Genomic DNA, 15928 nt, shown 5'->3' with positions numbered 1-15928 from the left:
TGCAGTTTCATCTCCAGAACTTAGCTCTGGTTGGTGATTTACTGTGTTCCCTTCACCTAGGTCACTTTGGGGATATAAATGACCTTTTAATATTTTTGATGAGATCTAAATGCATGATAGATAACCAAACAGGCTAACAGCATGCTTGTGCCCTGTTTTTGTCGTACATTGGAAAACAAATCGGCTACTTTAAACTGAAGGCATCCACACTAGACACATGTTAATGACATTATCATTGTCATTATTTAACATTGACTTCAACTTCCATAGAGTAGAGATGTTGGCAAGAAATATGTTCTTACAAGGAGAAGTAATATATCAAAATAAACATTTGTATTAAGTCATGTTGTTGCCAAATGAGGCTTGATTGATTGATTGATTGAAAAGTTTATTAACAGCTTGTATATTGGGTACAGTACAGTACAGCTCAAAACATACAATTGTTAAGGGGATGCAGACAAGAGAAAGACTTTCGTCTTGTTTACATCAGGGTCCCCCATTTCCAATTCATCATATCATTTAAGACATACAAGACATATTTGACATACAGATGGCTTATTTACAATTTACATACAGGTGTTTTTTTACATACAGATGGCTTACTTACAAATTTCATTTTAGATTTCGTTCTAATACATCCTAACCGGACATTTAAGACATACCAAGTCTACAGATATACAGTTAGTAACAGAGTCTAAAATGCGAGTATATACATAGATGGGGGGGGAAGCTGTCCATTGTACGACAGGTTGAGATTTGTACCATTACCGGAGCCAGTTTTGCAATGCTCTCCCGCGAAGGTGCTCTTTAAGAGAGGTTTTGAAGGTAAGTATAGTTTTACTTTCCTTTACAGTAGTGGGAAGAACGTTCCACCTTGATGTGGCATAATTGCGAAACGTGTATTCCCCTTTTTTTTGTGCCAAATCTGGGTTTTACATGATTTGTGGAGCTCCCTCTGGTGTTATGATCATGATATTCCTTGACCTTTGGGAAGAATTTTGACATGTTCATGGGTACCATAGAGGTGTATTGGATCTTGTAGACCAGGCCCATTGCAAGTAGCTGTACTCTGTCGTCTACTCTAAGCCATCCTAGGTTGTCAAAGTGGGCAGAGGTGAGGTGGGTTCTAGATGAAAGGTCAAGCAGTAGTCTGAGCAGTTTATTTTGTGATGTTTGAAGTTTTATTTTTAGCGCCTTGGAGGTGCTATGGTACCATGACGTGTAAGCATAGTCATAGTACCCTAGAATGAGTGCTCCTGCCAGAATTTTCAGGGTGTTTTTGTTTACCAGAGAGGAGATCCGGTATAGGAATCTAGTTCTTTGATTGACTTTTTTTATTACATCGGATGCCATTTTGTCACAGGAGAGGTTTGCCTCAAGAATAGATCCTAGGTATGTAATTTCCTTCTTACTTGTGACAATATTGTCACCCACTGCAACTGAGAAGTCGTCGGATTTGCTGAGATTATGTTTCGAACCGAAGAGAATGGACTCTGTTTTACCCAGGTGTAATGATAATTTATTATCGGCGAGCTAGGTGCAGATTCTGCCGAGCTCGGAGCTGAGGGTTTTTTCAACCTGCAATCTGCTCCTGTCAGAGACCAGCAGGGCTGAGTCGTCCGCGAACAGGAACAAGTTGCGGTCACATGCTGATGACATGTCATTTGCATAAATTAGGAACAGTAACGGACCTAATATGCTTCCTTGTGGAACACCACAGCTCACTGGGAGGGGGGGGGGGACAGAGTACCGTTTACCTCCACCATCTGTTCTCTCCCCTCCAGGTAGGATTGCATCCAGCTCACCGATAGTTTATCAAAACCAATTGCTTGGACATCATTCAGATTGCGACTTGAGTTAGACATTGAGAGGAATCTATCCAGGGCGGCTATTATCAGCTAAAATTAGATATGATTTACCATGCAACTAGTGATGAGATAGAATAGAGGAGCGGAACCACCATACAGGCAGAACTTTTACCCGGAGCCATTTTACACTCGTACCAATTCGCTAGCTAGCCTCTTCTACCTAGCGGTCTGTTTAGTTGTGTGTGTGTGTGTTTGATGTGGTGTGGAGGAAAGAGGAGATGTGGTCATTTTTTGCCAGGGATCCTGTCAAAGACTTTGCCTATGAAATCCTGCCAGACTTTCAGGAGAAGTCTGGAATATGGAGTCTACACCGGGGGAAGAGAAAGGTAAAAGCGGCAAACCGACACCGATCCTCGACTAGCTGTTAGCATCGCTATGGAGGCTATGGAGGCCTGTCACTGTCTCTTCGCTAATGTATTTAGCCTTTAGACGTGATGTCCAGTAGTTAATAGGCGTTGTTTCGGCTCAGGTCTGTCCGTATCTCTATCATCTTCCTCCCTGATCGAATGTCATTGTTTATTTCATTTTCTCCATTCCTTAGGTATCGTTTATTTATTGCTAACGAAGTGAGCTTCGGCTTTGTTTACTCCAAAAGACATACACGTATTTCTCGCCACGTCACTCCGTTAAAGCCGAGTTAATTACTGTTTCTGAAATCGTTTTTAAGCTAATTTTATAACATTAATAAAGTCTCCGTCCCTTATCGGACATCACTTACAGCAGCTCATTTAAATATCTATCCATGTTATTATAACTGAGCAACTCAATCCTGACTGTCGGTGTCATCACCGTCACTGCAGGGCCAGATAAAGAAAGCCAAGCATCTGCTTTCTAAATATTACAAATCATAAATGTGCTAATAAACATTCAAGGAGTTGTTCATACAGCAAAAGGAAAATTACTCCAGGAGGACTTATATTGAGAGTTCCCATTTTACGAGTATGCATTGCGAAACAACATTTTCCTAATATGTTATCCCTAACAAATGTATAGAAATACATTACACAGGTATGCATTGCGTAACATTTATCGCACCCATACGTTCATCTCAAGATTTATAGTGTTTATGAATGTCAGTACACATTAGGATTCTGTATAAAATAGACCCAGCTTGTTTTGTTATTCAAATAACATGGAAGCCTAGGATGTAATCATTTATTATGGACAAAAAACAAAAACGTTTGCAGATATTTTATTTACATGGAAAAAAGTTCCTCATGTGAACAATTTTAGTTTTTTTCAGTATTTTTTTAGTTTTTTAAGAGACTACATTTTATTGCCTATCTTTTATTAGTTAGGAATATGTCCTTTCTCTCACTATATGATAACTGTATCATGCTTGATGTTGTTAATCAGTTCGGATGTCATTACATGTTTTTACTTCTTCAAAAAACACCAGCTTCTTGTTTTCATCATGCTTGTTGTAATTCATTTGAACATGACAGGTTGAAATATTTATATTATATTTAGTTTTTATTTACTTTCGTTTTAACCCAACCTCTGTCCTCAGACCAATGGAGAGCCGGTGTCGGTGTTTCTGTACGAGGTAGCGCAGGGGACGGAGCAGCAGACCCTGCTCGCCAAGGCTGCCTTCAAGCGTATGAAGACCCTGCGTCACCCAAACATCCTGGCTTATGTGGATGGATTGGAGGTATGTGTTTGTGTGTATTTTGCCCTCATCATCTTAAACCCAACACAAACACTGACATTGTTTATAAAAATGTATTTCCTGTATTTGTTTTGTGGTGCTTAACCTAAATTAATAAAGGTTCAAAGCTGAATACACAAAGGTAATTAGGAGGCACACACACAGAGAACCAAAGGAAAATGTTGAGTAATCTCAAATCAACACATGTATTATGGTAAACACCATCAAGCCAAAACGTCAGCATGTTTGTCTGATTTTGTCCTGAAGACCTTGGTGTGTGCTACTTTGTTTACTTTTGGGTATTCAACATCGAAACTGTCACCCAGCTTGCTTATTGACATGCTGAACAATTCTGTGTGTGTTAGTATCTCATCTCCACCATCTTGCTTTTTTCTGCATGTTTACGTTCAGATAGAGGTGAGTGTGAATGTCACTGTTTACGAAAGTTGTTTTATTCTACCTTTTTTATATAAGCTGATTCTTAGACGGTTTTGTGTTCTCAGTAATATCATAGAATACTTATGCTGTACTTTTATTATGATAGCATGGTTGCCATCGGTGCACCTGTTAAAGGTCTTGCTATAAGAATTAATTGAAAATTAAATATATAAAGAGACATTTCATACATTTTAGGATTCTTAAAAATAATGTTGATTATTTAACATTTATTGTATAATATTTATGTATAGTAAACACCACAATACTTCCTTAAAGCTTACTTTTATGATGCCTATAATGTGGAGCTTTAATTTTTTTGTAAGGCGTTTATTGAATCATTTGTTTAGCATCGAGGGAATAGTTTGCGCTGGATCTGCCACAAGATGCCACAAGAAGAGTTAAATATTTTTGGACCATAGTAGAACAAAAAAATAAGAAACAATTAAGAACATTATAAACTAAGTCAAATTTAAAAGCGGAGCTGTTGAATTAAATTGTACGGGCGTATCCTAATGAAATCGCCACTGACTGTCCTCTCGCATCTCGGCAGGCTCGTCAGTCCCCTCCGGCTCCCTGGCTAAATGACGCACTGCGTGCTAATAGAACCATCCTTAGGGCAGCAAAGCGGAATGGTGGAAATCCAAACACCATGACGACCTCCTAACCTATCAGGCTCTCCTCTCCTCTTTCTCTGCTTCGATCACTCAGGCAAAAAGCACTTTCTTTCAAGATAAGATCCAATCTTCCTATTCCAATCCCCAAAAACTATTTTCTATCTTTTCCTCCCTCTTGGAACCCCCCAAAGCCCCTTCCCACTCCTCCCTTCTGTCAAGCGACTTTGTTAACCACTTTGAAAAAAAGGTAGATGATATTCGCTCTTCTTATTCTGACTCACCTTTACTCACCGCTGGGTCACCAGACCCGCCGTTCACCCACACCCTGACCTCCTTCTCCCCTCTCTCTCCAAGTGAGGTTCTTACCCTCGTTACCTCTGCCCGTCCTACCAGCTGTCCTCTGGACCCTATCCCCTCAAACCTCCTTCAGACTATCGCTCCTGATATTCTACCGTTTCTCACCCATTTCATCAACACTTCTCTAACTTCTATTCACTTTCCAAAAAGTCTCAAGGAGGCAAGAGTAAACCCTCTCCTAAAGAAACCCACTCTCAACCCGTCTGATGTTATAAACTAAAGGCCTGTCTCTCTCCTCCCGTTCCTGTCTAAAACACTTGAACGCGCTGTCTTTAAACAACGCTCCTGTTATCTCCATCAGAACAACCTGCTGGATCCGCACCAGTCTGGTTTCAAGGCAGGTCACTCCACAGAAACTGCTCTCCTTGCTGTCTCTGAGGAACTGCACACAGCTAAAGCAGCCTCCCTCTCCTCTGTCATCATCCTTTTGGACCTGTCTGCTGCATTCGACACGGTGAACCATCAGATCCTCCTTCGCACTCTCCAAGAACTTGGAGTTTCAGGCACTGCACTTTCCCTCCTCACCTAATACCTCAAAGACCGTACCTACAGGGTAACTTGGAGAGGGTCCGAGTCCGACCCTTGTCAATTAACTACAGGGGTCCCTCAGGGCTCTGTTCTTGGTCCCCTCCTCTTCTCCTTGTACACAAACTCGCTCGGGTCTGTCATTAGCCCGCATGGTTTTTCATACCACTGCTACGCTGACGACACCCAACTAATTCTGTCCTTTCCCCGCTCAGAGACCCAGGTCGTCGCACGCATCTCTGCTTGCCTAGCAGACATCTCTCAGTGGATGTCTGCTCATCACCTCAAGCTCAACCTTGACAAGACTGAACTGCTTTTCCTTCCGGGAAAAGATTGTCCCACTCTTGACCTAACAATCAACATCGGCACCTCTGTTGTTTCCCCGACTCAGACTGCAAGGGATCTGGGTGTGACCCTAGATAACAAACTGTCCTTCACTGCAAACATTGCTGCTACAACCTGCTGCTGCAGATACACTCTTTACAACATCAGGAGGATACGTCCCCTCCTGACCCAGAAAGCGACGCAGGTTCTGGCCCAAGCTCTCGTCATCTCACGCCAAGACTACTGCAACTCCCTCCTGGCTGGTCTACCTGCATGTGCCATCCGACCTCTGCAGCTCCTCCAGAATGCAGCGGCTCGTCTGGTCTTCAGCCTTCCTAAATTCTCCCACACCACGCCGCTCCTCCGCTCCCTTCACTCGCTTCCAGTAACTGCTAGAATCCACTTCAAGACACTGGTACTTGCGTACCATGCTGCGAATGGATCTGGCCCTTGAGCTCCCCATTGACATCAGGAAAGCAGATGGCTTGCACATCTTCCGGGGGAGACTGAAAACTCATCTCTATTGACTCCACTTTGAGCGATAGAATCACTATCAAAGCACTTATATACTAATAAAGGGCTGGCTTATCTAAAGCCATTTGAGTAGCACTTGAAATGTGTTAGCTCTATGAAACCTGATGTACTTATATGATTCTGTTTTCTTCAAGGTTGTATCTTCCTGGTCGAATGCACTTATTGTAAGTCGCTTTGGATAAAAGCGTCAGCTAAATGCAATGTAATGTAATGTAATGACTGTATTTTAGTATAAACGTTTTTAATTATTGTGATCTAGTTTGTATACTTTCAAGCAGCCATTCAGTTCAGTTTTTCTGAAATGAAGTTGCTGCAATAAAACCAACACGTACAATAGTAGTTGATTTGTACTTTGCTTTTCTTCACAGACAGAGAAGAGCCTGTACCTGGTCACTGAGCAGGTGACCCCGCTGGCCGTCCACCTGAAGGCCCAGGCAGAGAAGGGGGGATCAGGGGAGCTGGAGGTCTCCTGGGGCCTGCACCAGATAGTGGTAAGGATAGTAGAAACAGCGCCACCGATACTGCCAGGAGTTGTTTCTCTGTAAGCCCTGACTCCACTTCTGCTGTTTACCTCCACCAACAGAAAGCTCTGAGTTTCCTGGTCAATGACTGTCATCTGCTTCATAACAACGTGGGTGTATCGGCTGTCTTTGTGGATCGAGCTGGGGAGTGGAAGCTTGGGTCCCTCGACCATGTGGCCCCTGAGCAGGGTGACCCAACTGGGGTCTCCCTACCTACCCCCAAGGCTGTTTACCCAGACATGGAAAGATATGACCCACCAGAGATGGCCAATAACACTGGAGAGAAATGGTAAGAGAGGAGTGAGTCAGTATGATTTAGAATAAAATGTTATACAGGAATAAAAGAGAAGCAGCAATAAGAATATTTGGTAAATGACAGGAAGAGGTTCATAAGAGGGGAAGTTGCCTGAGTGAGTGGTTGTGACATCAAACCGGCTCCTGGTTAATGCCTAGTTTTCTGTAGGAAGTCTAGTATTAAACATTGTGCATGTGTGTTGCAGGGCGGGGGAGGTGTGGCGGCTGGGCTGCCTGATCTGGGAGGTGTTCAACGGGCCGCTGCCTCGCACATCCTCGCTCCGGTCTCTCGGAAAGGTACGCCAACAGTTCCTCTGTGTTATTACTCTGCCATGGCTAGTTCCAATTCTAAGTTTTCAGAAACCGATGTTGTTAAAGGTATCGGATATGTGATGTGAAAAACATTCTGGTATTCAACATATGCCAAAAATGTGGATTCTGTGTTTATTGAGTATATTGGTGTTATGTACAGAAGGAACATTGTCGGATTAAACTTAAGGGGATTAAGCAGAATCGATGTGTTCTTGCCGAGTTGCCTTCAAGTAAAGAAAGAAACCTACAGATTCGTCATTGTTCCAGTGCTTGCTTAAAGGAATCTTTGTGACATAAAGACGTCTTCACAGTCTCGTGTTTCTCTCTCATATGTCCTCTTTGTTCCCACAGATCCCTAAGGCCCTGGTGCCGCACTACTGTGAGCTGGTGGGGGCCAACCCCCGAGCTCGGCCCAACCCAGCCCGCTTTCTCCAAAACTGTAAAGCCTCCGGGGGATTCCTCAGCAACAGCTTTGTGGAGAGCAACCTTTTCCTGGAGGAGATACAGGTCTGTAGAGTTGCATAAAGACATTCAAACCTCACCAATAAAATCACAATATCGATTGTCCAAATGGAGACGGATCACGTTCTAATGAAACTATCCTCTTGGCAATCATGCGGGAATAGCATCTGAAACTCTATTATAGTATAACAACCAATAATAGTACAATAGATTTTGATAATAGTGGAATTGAAACTCTTTCTCTTTAGATCAAGGAGCAGGCTGAGAAGCAGCAGTTCTTCCAGGATCTGAGTGAAAATCTGGACTCTTTCCCCGAAGACTTCTGTAAACACAAGGTCCTGCCTCAGCTGCTCACCGCCTTCGAGTTTGGCAATGCAGGCGCCGTAGTCCTCACACCGCTCTTCAAGGTGAACCTTTCAACTTTCACACCTTATTACATATCAGGCCATATATCCAATATCCATTTGGAAGTTATACCACATATTTCCTCTTCCTCTGTCTCTCTGCCAGGTGGGGAAGTTCCTGTCAGCAGAAGAGTACCAACAGAAGATCATCCCCGTCATCGTGAAGATGTTCTCCTCCACAGACAGGGCCATGAGGATACGACTGCTGCAGCAGGTATGAAAGGACTTTTTCATCTAGCTCCCCCTGAGAATCAGAACATGCCGCTTGTGTTTTATTTGTCATTTAATTTCCCCATGTATTATCACAGAGAAGGTCAAATAAATATAGTTAAAAGTAGGATATAATATAAGATCTAGCTGAAAATGATATCACTATCTGCGTGTTTCACATCTATGTTGAAGAATAAAAGTGTTTTTTTCTCTGTCTCAGATGGAGCAGTTCATTCAGTATCTGAACGAGGCAGCAGTCAACTCCCAGATCTTCCCTCACGTTGTCCACGGCTTCACAGACACCAACCCCGCCATCAGAGAACAGACTGTTAAGGTACTTTGACCGCTTTAAGCAAACCAAGAGCTGTCATTACATTGCTTGCATACAGGATGTTGTCATCCTCCTGCAGCCCTGACATTAACAACTTTCTCCCCCTTCCCCCTCACCCTCAGTCTATGTTGCTGCTGGCTCCCAAGCTGAATGAGGCCAACCTGAACCAGGAGCTGATGCGTCACTTTGCCCGGCTGCAGGCCCGAGATGAACAGGGCCCGATCCGGTGCAACACCACCGTCTGCCTGGGCAAGATCGCCTCCTACCTCAACGCCGGGGTAAAAAAACAGCCACAGTACTAATAGATAGAATCGGAGGGATGAAACCCTCTTTAATGGTCACACATACATGCACACAGCACACACAGTGACATTGGACATATGCATTTAACCCATCCTAGTAGTAGGAGCAGTGGGCAGCTATTGCACAGCACACTGCCTATCATTATTAATTAATCTAAAGAGACAGTTCACCCCAAAATCCAAAATACTGCTTTTTCTTATCACCTGTAGTGCTTTTCATAAATCTATGTTGAAAGCCCTACAGGTAAAAGGAAACATTCATTTTACTACTTGGATGAACTCTCCTTTTTTTAAATGGAAAAACCCCTTAGTCCATTGAGTAAAGAATCTGTTCCAGTTAAATAATATTGTTTTCCCTCTCTTCACAGACTCGGCAACGTGTTCTGATTTCCGCCTTCTCACGCGCCACCAAGGACCCGTTCCCCGCTTCACGCTCAGCCGGTGTGCTGGGCTTCGCAGCAACACACAACTTCTACAGCATAACAGAGAGTGCGTCCCGCATCCTCCCCACCCTCTGCACCATCACTGTGGACCCCGATAAGAGCGTCAGGGACCAGGTACACATGACTGAGATTTGTGACTGCGTGGTGTTTATTATGGCTTTTAGTGTCTGTAGTCCTGTTTATCAGCAGCACAATGGTTAATTCATTATAAGTTGCTGTGGTTGTTTTAGGATAGTGATATTGTAAGGCTGAATCAAGTACATTTTGAATTAAAGGAACCCTTTTTATACAGATGTTTTACCTCAGTGGTACCTGATTATTTAAATCTGTCTCAATGTAACCCAAGATGTTCCCTCCTTCCTCTCTCTCACTGTCAGGCATTTAAAGCCATCAAGAGTTTCCTTACCAAGTTGGAGACGGTGTCAGAAGACCCCACCAAGCTGGCTGAAATAGGTATGCAACTGAAGAAATCTCACATTTGGGTAAAAGAAAAGCAAAATAAGTTTCAAAGGCTCAAATACCGGGAGCAGAATAACAATTTATTTCAGCTATATATTTCGAAAATGAATAACGTGAAGCTCTCGTTCCTGTCTGTCCTGCAGAAAAGGATGTAGCGTCGTGTGCTCAGCCTGCAGGAGGCTCCGCCACCTGGGCCGGTTGGGCCGTGACGGGCATGTCCTCCATCACTTCTAAACTCATCCGCAACGCTCCGGGGACGGAGGGGGGGGCAGCCGCTGAGGACGGAGAGCCCGCCAACGCCATCAGCCCGACCAGTGCCCCTGATGGAGCGCCTGCACCAGGTAGGTTGTTCAGATTCCATTTGCTGACTACTATCCCATTGTTGGATTCTCCATAAACAATTCTTTTTTAAAACAAGGAGAAAGTTGCTGCAGCAGAACTGTAGATATTGTCTTTTATACTGTGCTTTTTTGTCAGTGAAAAGGTTATCGGGTCCTTACGCGAGTTTGTATGTACTCAAAGATGAACTGATAAGATATTAGAGGTTTAAAAGGCAAAAGTCACTATGAACTTACAAAACACATCTTTGAACAAATCTATAAAAATAATTCATTTATTAAGTATGACATTTCTTATTAAACAGGATAAAAAGATAAAGTCATGACATTGTGGACGAACATGGATTCAAACTGCAACTAAACTGCACACAACCCCAGGGCGGTGATTCTAGTTCCGCACATTCTTCTTTTGGGTAAAATCTTGCCCACAATGCAGCTCAACCGCCAACAGTTGAGATTCACTTGTGTTATGCTAGTAGCAGCTTATTGTCCCAAGCCATCACCTCAAGCAGAGACAAGAAGCTACCGATGATAAACTAACTTATTTCCATCTCCTTACCTGCTGATTTGTTTTATTATGATTAACTTTTAATCTTCAAACCAAACCAAGGTCTAGCTCACTCACCTGACCTCAACTAATATATCTGATTTCTTGACACAACCAACTTCACACAACTTTATTGATATACAGTACTCCTTGAAGACATGAAAACACACGTTGAAGTTGTTTCCTTTGAGAAATACTTTCTTCTGATCCCGTATCTCTTGGCTTTTCTCTGACTGTCGCAGGCTCTGAAGGTAAACCTCCTGAAGCCTCTGTGTCTCCCCCTGCTGCCTCTAATCATGCCAACCAATCACAGATTCATGAAGTAATGGACAAAAAGGAGGAGCCAATAGGAGACCGCTGGGATGAAGAGGAGGATTGGGGAAGTTTGGAGGTAAGATTTCAACACTTTTGACTCAAAGATAAATTAGAAATTGATATTTAAAAACATTTGTATGTGAGATTTTTGTTTTGTATTATCTGGTTGTAATTCAAACCCCATCTATTGTTGGCTCTTTCTTATAGGATCCAGAGAAGGCTCACACTGAGCCGGATGACTGGAACACTGACTGGTCAGGGACGACAGCTTCCAAAAAGAAAGCCAGTGACAAAGGAGTATGAGCGCTTTCATTTGGATCCATTACACAAACCATCTTTTTTGATAGTAATATACTTTTAAAGCGAATGACACTGGTATTAGTATTTCCTATATTATTTCCTTTATACTGGTCTTAAATGGTTTAACAGGATTTGTTTCATTTATACCAATAAGTCGTTAATGTTTTAGATCAAATGTGTCTTCTGTGGGGAAAATAAAACCAAAGAATGATGCCACACACTTTACTAAAGATGTATGGTTGCTAATACCATAATCACAAAAAACTAAGGAATTGTTCCAAACAAGTGATCGTTTGTGTGCAGGATTTGTTGTGTTCTTCACTGTCAGGGTTTATATATGAGACACCTACCTGTAAGATGTTATGGAGTTCAAGAACTCTGTAGTCCGTGTTTGCTGTGTAGATAAAATGTTGGCGTATATTTATATTACTTCAATGCGTCTTCATTTCACTCTTCAAATCTTCCCAATGTGTAGGTGGGCCGGTCGTCGTCCTCCGTGGCGGTGAAGAAGCAAAGCGCTGACTGGAGCAGCTCGGGCTGGGACGCAGACGACAGCTTGTCCAACGAGAAGGAAGGGCCGGGGCAGAGCTCTGCAGGGGAGGAGGGCTGGGGCAACGACTGGGGGGAGGAGGACACGGACACCACCTTGGCCAATACCACGCTCCCCGAGGCCGAAGGAGTGCGGTTAGCCAGCGAGTACAACTGGGACAGTGGCAGCTCGGGCCCCGTGGGAGCCAATCAGAATGATCTGTTCACCAGCGTGTCCCAGAGAAACACAGCCGGCACTCCCATGGTGAGGAGGGCGGGGTGCAAAATCAAAGTCAACTTTATTGTCAATCTTTCACTTTGTGTGTACCGAAAGATCGAAAAATACTGTTTCGCACAATCCTGAGAAATATAAAAAATATATACATATACAAATATTTATATACATATGTATATATACACAAAAGTAAACTAAAAACACAGAAGTACACAGAAGAGCAATAGATAGACAGATTCAAAGAATCATCAGATTGTTTATTTAAAAAAATGCCAGAAATGTTGAAACCTGAAGTGAATATTAGACAAAAATATTTCAATAGGGATATAAAGGGTCACTCGATTTTAATTGTATTTACAGTTTTAAAATATTTTAGGTCTGCAAATTAAGCTTCATGTTGTTATGCAAAAAGAAGTGTGACAGAATGTATAGCAGGGGGCAGCCCGCTTAATTTCTTCAGATGATTAGTAATTTTTTATGCTTATTTTCTTGAAAGTCATAAGCACATCTGGTAAATATTGTTTGAAAGTGATGCTTTTGTATGATTTATGAGGAGAAACTGTTTTTACAGATCTGTCGATATCACCAATAGATAGTTTATTCATAAAAATTATATGAGGGTAAACAGCCCTAATATATATAACTGTAAACTTTATGGAGACAACAGAAGGTGGGAATAATAAATGTGTTGTCTTTTTAAATGGTGAAACAATACAGCACGGTCAGGATAAGAAGGACATCTGTAGGTCAAGAAAACATGAAGATGAAATGGAAATTCAGGAATACCATGAGTACAACATTTCAGTTCAGTGATGTGTGTTGTGTTCTCTCCCTGTCAGACTGGAGAGGGCTTGGCTGCAGAGGCCGCAGGAGAATGGGGAGCTGAGGAGAGCTGGGAGTCGGTGGATGGGAACCAGGGTAAGACTCATCTGAAATGCTGAATAAAGGCACAGCGAGGGCTTACTGCCATATTTTCATAGTCATAGAAAAAAAGGTTGTTGGTCATGGTTTTTGTTGAACAAAATAAATCTGATTCCCACTATCGCTGAAGTGTCCTTGTTAGACGACTATTAGCCTACTTTGCATTGAACTGTCTGTCTTCATTGTGAACCAGGTCTCAGCAAGGCCGAGCTGTCCAAGAAGAAACGGGAGGAGAGGAGGAAGGAGCTGGAGGTGAAACGGGCGGAGCGCAAAGCTGCTAAAGGTCCTCTCAAACTGGGCGCACGCAAGCTGGACTGACCTGGCAGGTTTGAGGGCGGTATAGAGAGGAGGGAACAGGGACCGGATTGACTGGATGCCTGACATTCCACAAACAAAGACCGGAGAGGAGTGTGAGCTGTCAGAGGAGTGTGAGCCGTCAGAGGACTGCGCTTTAGGATTCTCTTTCTTCATTCAGGAACTACCTGATGAGTGAAGAAGCAACATTCCAGCGCTTCGTAAATGCTTTATTGTGGAAGGCCCGGCTTAAAAACACAGAGACAGAAAAGTGTAAAAGCGGCACCGAGCAGCACTCCTTGCAGTCATTCATAAAAAGATAAATCATAAAGTTGAAGTTGTAAAGTAAATGTATATACATGTGCATCTGGTCTTATAATGACTTGAGGAAATGGCACTTTTTTTTTTAATAACTGCGAAATATATATATAACAGAATCAAACCTGTATTATTATGCTGAATGTTTTTCAGTGTACACACACATACAGTGTATATGAATGTTTTAGTTCAGCTGTCACTAACTAACTCAGATGTAAGGCTTAAAATCAATCCCTGCATGCATTTGTGTATTTGTGTGGCCAAACAAAATGTGTCATGGCACAGAGTTACAAATATGTTCATTTAACTTTGCACATCCAGCACTGTATTTAACTGAACTGTCCTGACGGGAGACACATTTGACTGGTTAAGAACTTTAAATGTGTCACACACTGCAGACACATGATGCAAATAACTAGGTAAATCGATGCTGGTGAATTGGTTTAAAGTAAAATCAATGAACGTGTTTACATGCCTTTTCCTATGTGTCCTAGTAGTTCACTGGTGGAGGTTTTCTTAAATAAGTTTTATTTTGAACTCTTTTGAAGGAATCTGTATAATCCTGAATTTAAGATCTTCTAAAACATGAAGGCATCATTTGAGGAAGTAAGATTTACCTACCAATCATTGTTGACAGTATTTGTTGTGGTAATGGTAAAGGGGTTTCCTCAAAGTTCCCTTGTACTCTTTTATTTGTGCCTTTTTTCTTTTTAAACCAGATCTGCTCTGTAGGATCACATCCGATTTGAATAGAACATTTCCACCTGAAATGTCTTCCCATCGACAGATTCTGTGTTTTTATCAAACCATTCCCCCCATAAGTAATCTCTGTGTTGGAATTGGTATGTGAAGGTTTCACTGCTAAGTACCAGACATGATGCCGAAAAGAAACAATCATCATTGGAGCTAATGTGTAACGAATATGTGATTAGTTCAGGAAGACTGAGAAGTGTGAATGCAACATTTACTGAGAATCTTGTAGCATGTGAGATGTTCTTAAAATAAATATGAGTACAATGAATCTATGTTTCTTATTTGAATTAAAACAACAGTTAGTCTTTAGGACATGAGCGCATTAGTCTTAACAGTGCTCAATGTGGGTTATTTATTCAGTAGAAAATATAGCCGAGACTTATGTTGAGTATCCATTCCCCTCCAAATTTTTGTGATGTTTACTTTAAGCTGTAAGCACCACAAAATAAAAGTTATTGGTTTGTGTTAAGGTGAAGACGGGCAACTCGGAAACGGTTTTCTTAATGCCTGGACTAGTAAAACAAAAAAACAATATATAAATATAGATTATCCAGAGGTTGTTGAGGTCTCCATATTAGGTTGAATACTTGAAACGAAAGTTAATTATATATATAATCAATTATATTCTTGTATAACCCACAATGAAAATGCATTATATTTTATGATTTTCTATATTTACTGTATACTAAACACAAGTGGTTTGTTAAATTGAGTGTAAGGCCTATTATGTTTTATGGGTGTCACTGATAAGAGAGGGGAGACGTTTATCTTCATTCACAGCTGGCTGTGCAAAGGGGGGGCTCCTGACTTGTTGGAGAAATACTGAGAGGGGGGTGTTTCCCCTGGTGTGCTCTGGTTCTCTCAAACTTGGTAAGATTGCTCAAATGTATTTGTTGAATGCTGAGTGAATTATTTGATGAATGTTTGAATGGGTTTTATAACCCAGCCACCTATGAGGACGTTCCTCTGAATTCATGCTGGATATAGGTGTGTATGAGAATTGGTTTGTTGAATGAAAGTTTGAATGTGCTTTTTATTATCACTGGCCATTTATGAGGAGATGCCTCTAAATTCTGTCGGACGATTTTAAATGTCACAACTGAATTGGGCAGTTGAAGTTACAATTTAGGGTAAGAAATGTAAAACTGCGAATTGAGGTTTCATATTAGAAAATGATCACAGCATGATATGTTCTGTAGGATGGTCATGTTGTAACGAGAGAAGGTAAAGACACTGTACAAGTGTGGACAATTTTTCTTCAAATAAACTGATCCCACCTTTTGGATTGAGACAACTTAAAAATAAACCTGCGCTCTCCTCTCCTGCTTAAGTT

At 41.9% G+C, this 15928-nt stretch overlaps 1 protein-coding gene across 1 annotated transcript; it reads left to right on the top strand.

Moving 5' to 3' along the window:
- Window positions 1-1337: 1337 nt before the first annotated feature.
- Window positions 1338-14863, top strand: scyl1 (SCY1-like, kinase-like 1). Its single transcript, XM_079670607.1, has 18 exons — window positions 1338-2194; window positions 3379-3519; window positions 6677-6799; window positions 6892-7118; window positions 7330-7420; window positions 7787-7942; window positions 8146-8304; window positions 8408-8515; window positions 8732-8845; window positions 8965-9120; window positions 9513-9701; window positions 9965-10040; window positions 10190-10387; window positions 11174-11322; window positions 11454-11543; window positions 12022-12339; window positions 13149-13227; window positions 13424-14863. The coding sequence occupies exons 1-18, from the start codon at window positions 2087-2089 to the stop codon at window positions 13546-13548; spliced, it is 2607 nt and encodes an 868-aa protein (XP_079526733.1). The 5' UTR covers window positions 1338-2086; the 3' UTR covers window positions 13549-14863.
- The last annotated feature ends 1065 nt before the right edge of the window (window positions 14864-15928 follow it).

This window comes from Notothenia rossii, assembly GCF_949606895.1.
Source record: "Notothenia rossii genome assembly, chromosome: 3".
Classification (NCBI taxonomy): domain Eukaryota; kingdom Metazoa; phylum Chordata; class Actinopteri; order Perciformes; family Nototheniidae; genus Notothenia; species Notothenia rossii.
The sequence above is the reverse complement of the archived record's forward strand: the minus strand, read 5'-3'. Positions and strand labels throughout refer to the sequence as shown.

Coding starts and splice junctions, on each gene's coding strand:
- scyl1 (XM_079670607.1), top strand. CDS start 2,087: ATGTGGTCATTTTTTGCCAGGGATCCTGTCAAAGACTTTGCCTATGAA. Junction 7,421..7,786: donor CGCTCCGGTCTCTCGGAAAG/GTACGCCAACAG, acceptor TTGTTCCCACAG/ATCCCTAAGGCCCTGGTGCC. Junction 11,544..12,021: donor AGAAAGCCAGTGACAAAGGA/GTATGAGCGCTT, acceptor CCCAATGTGTAG/GTGGGCCGGTCGTCGTCCTC.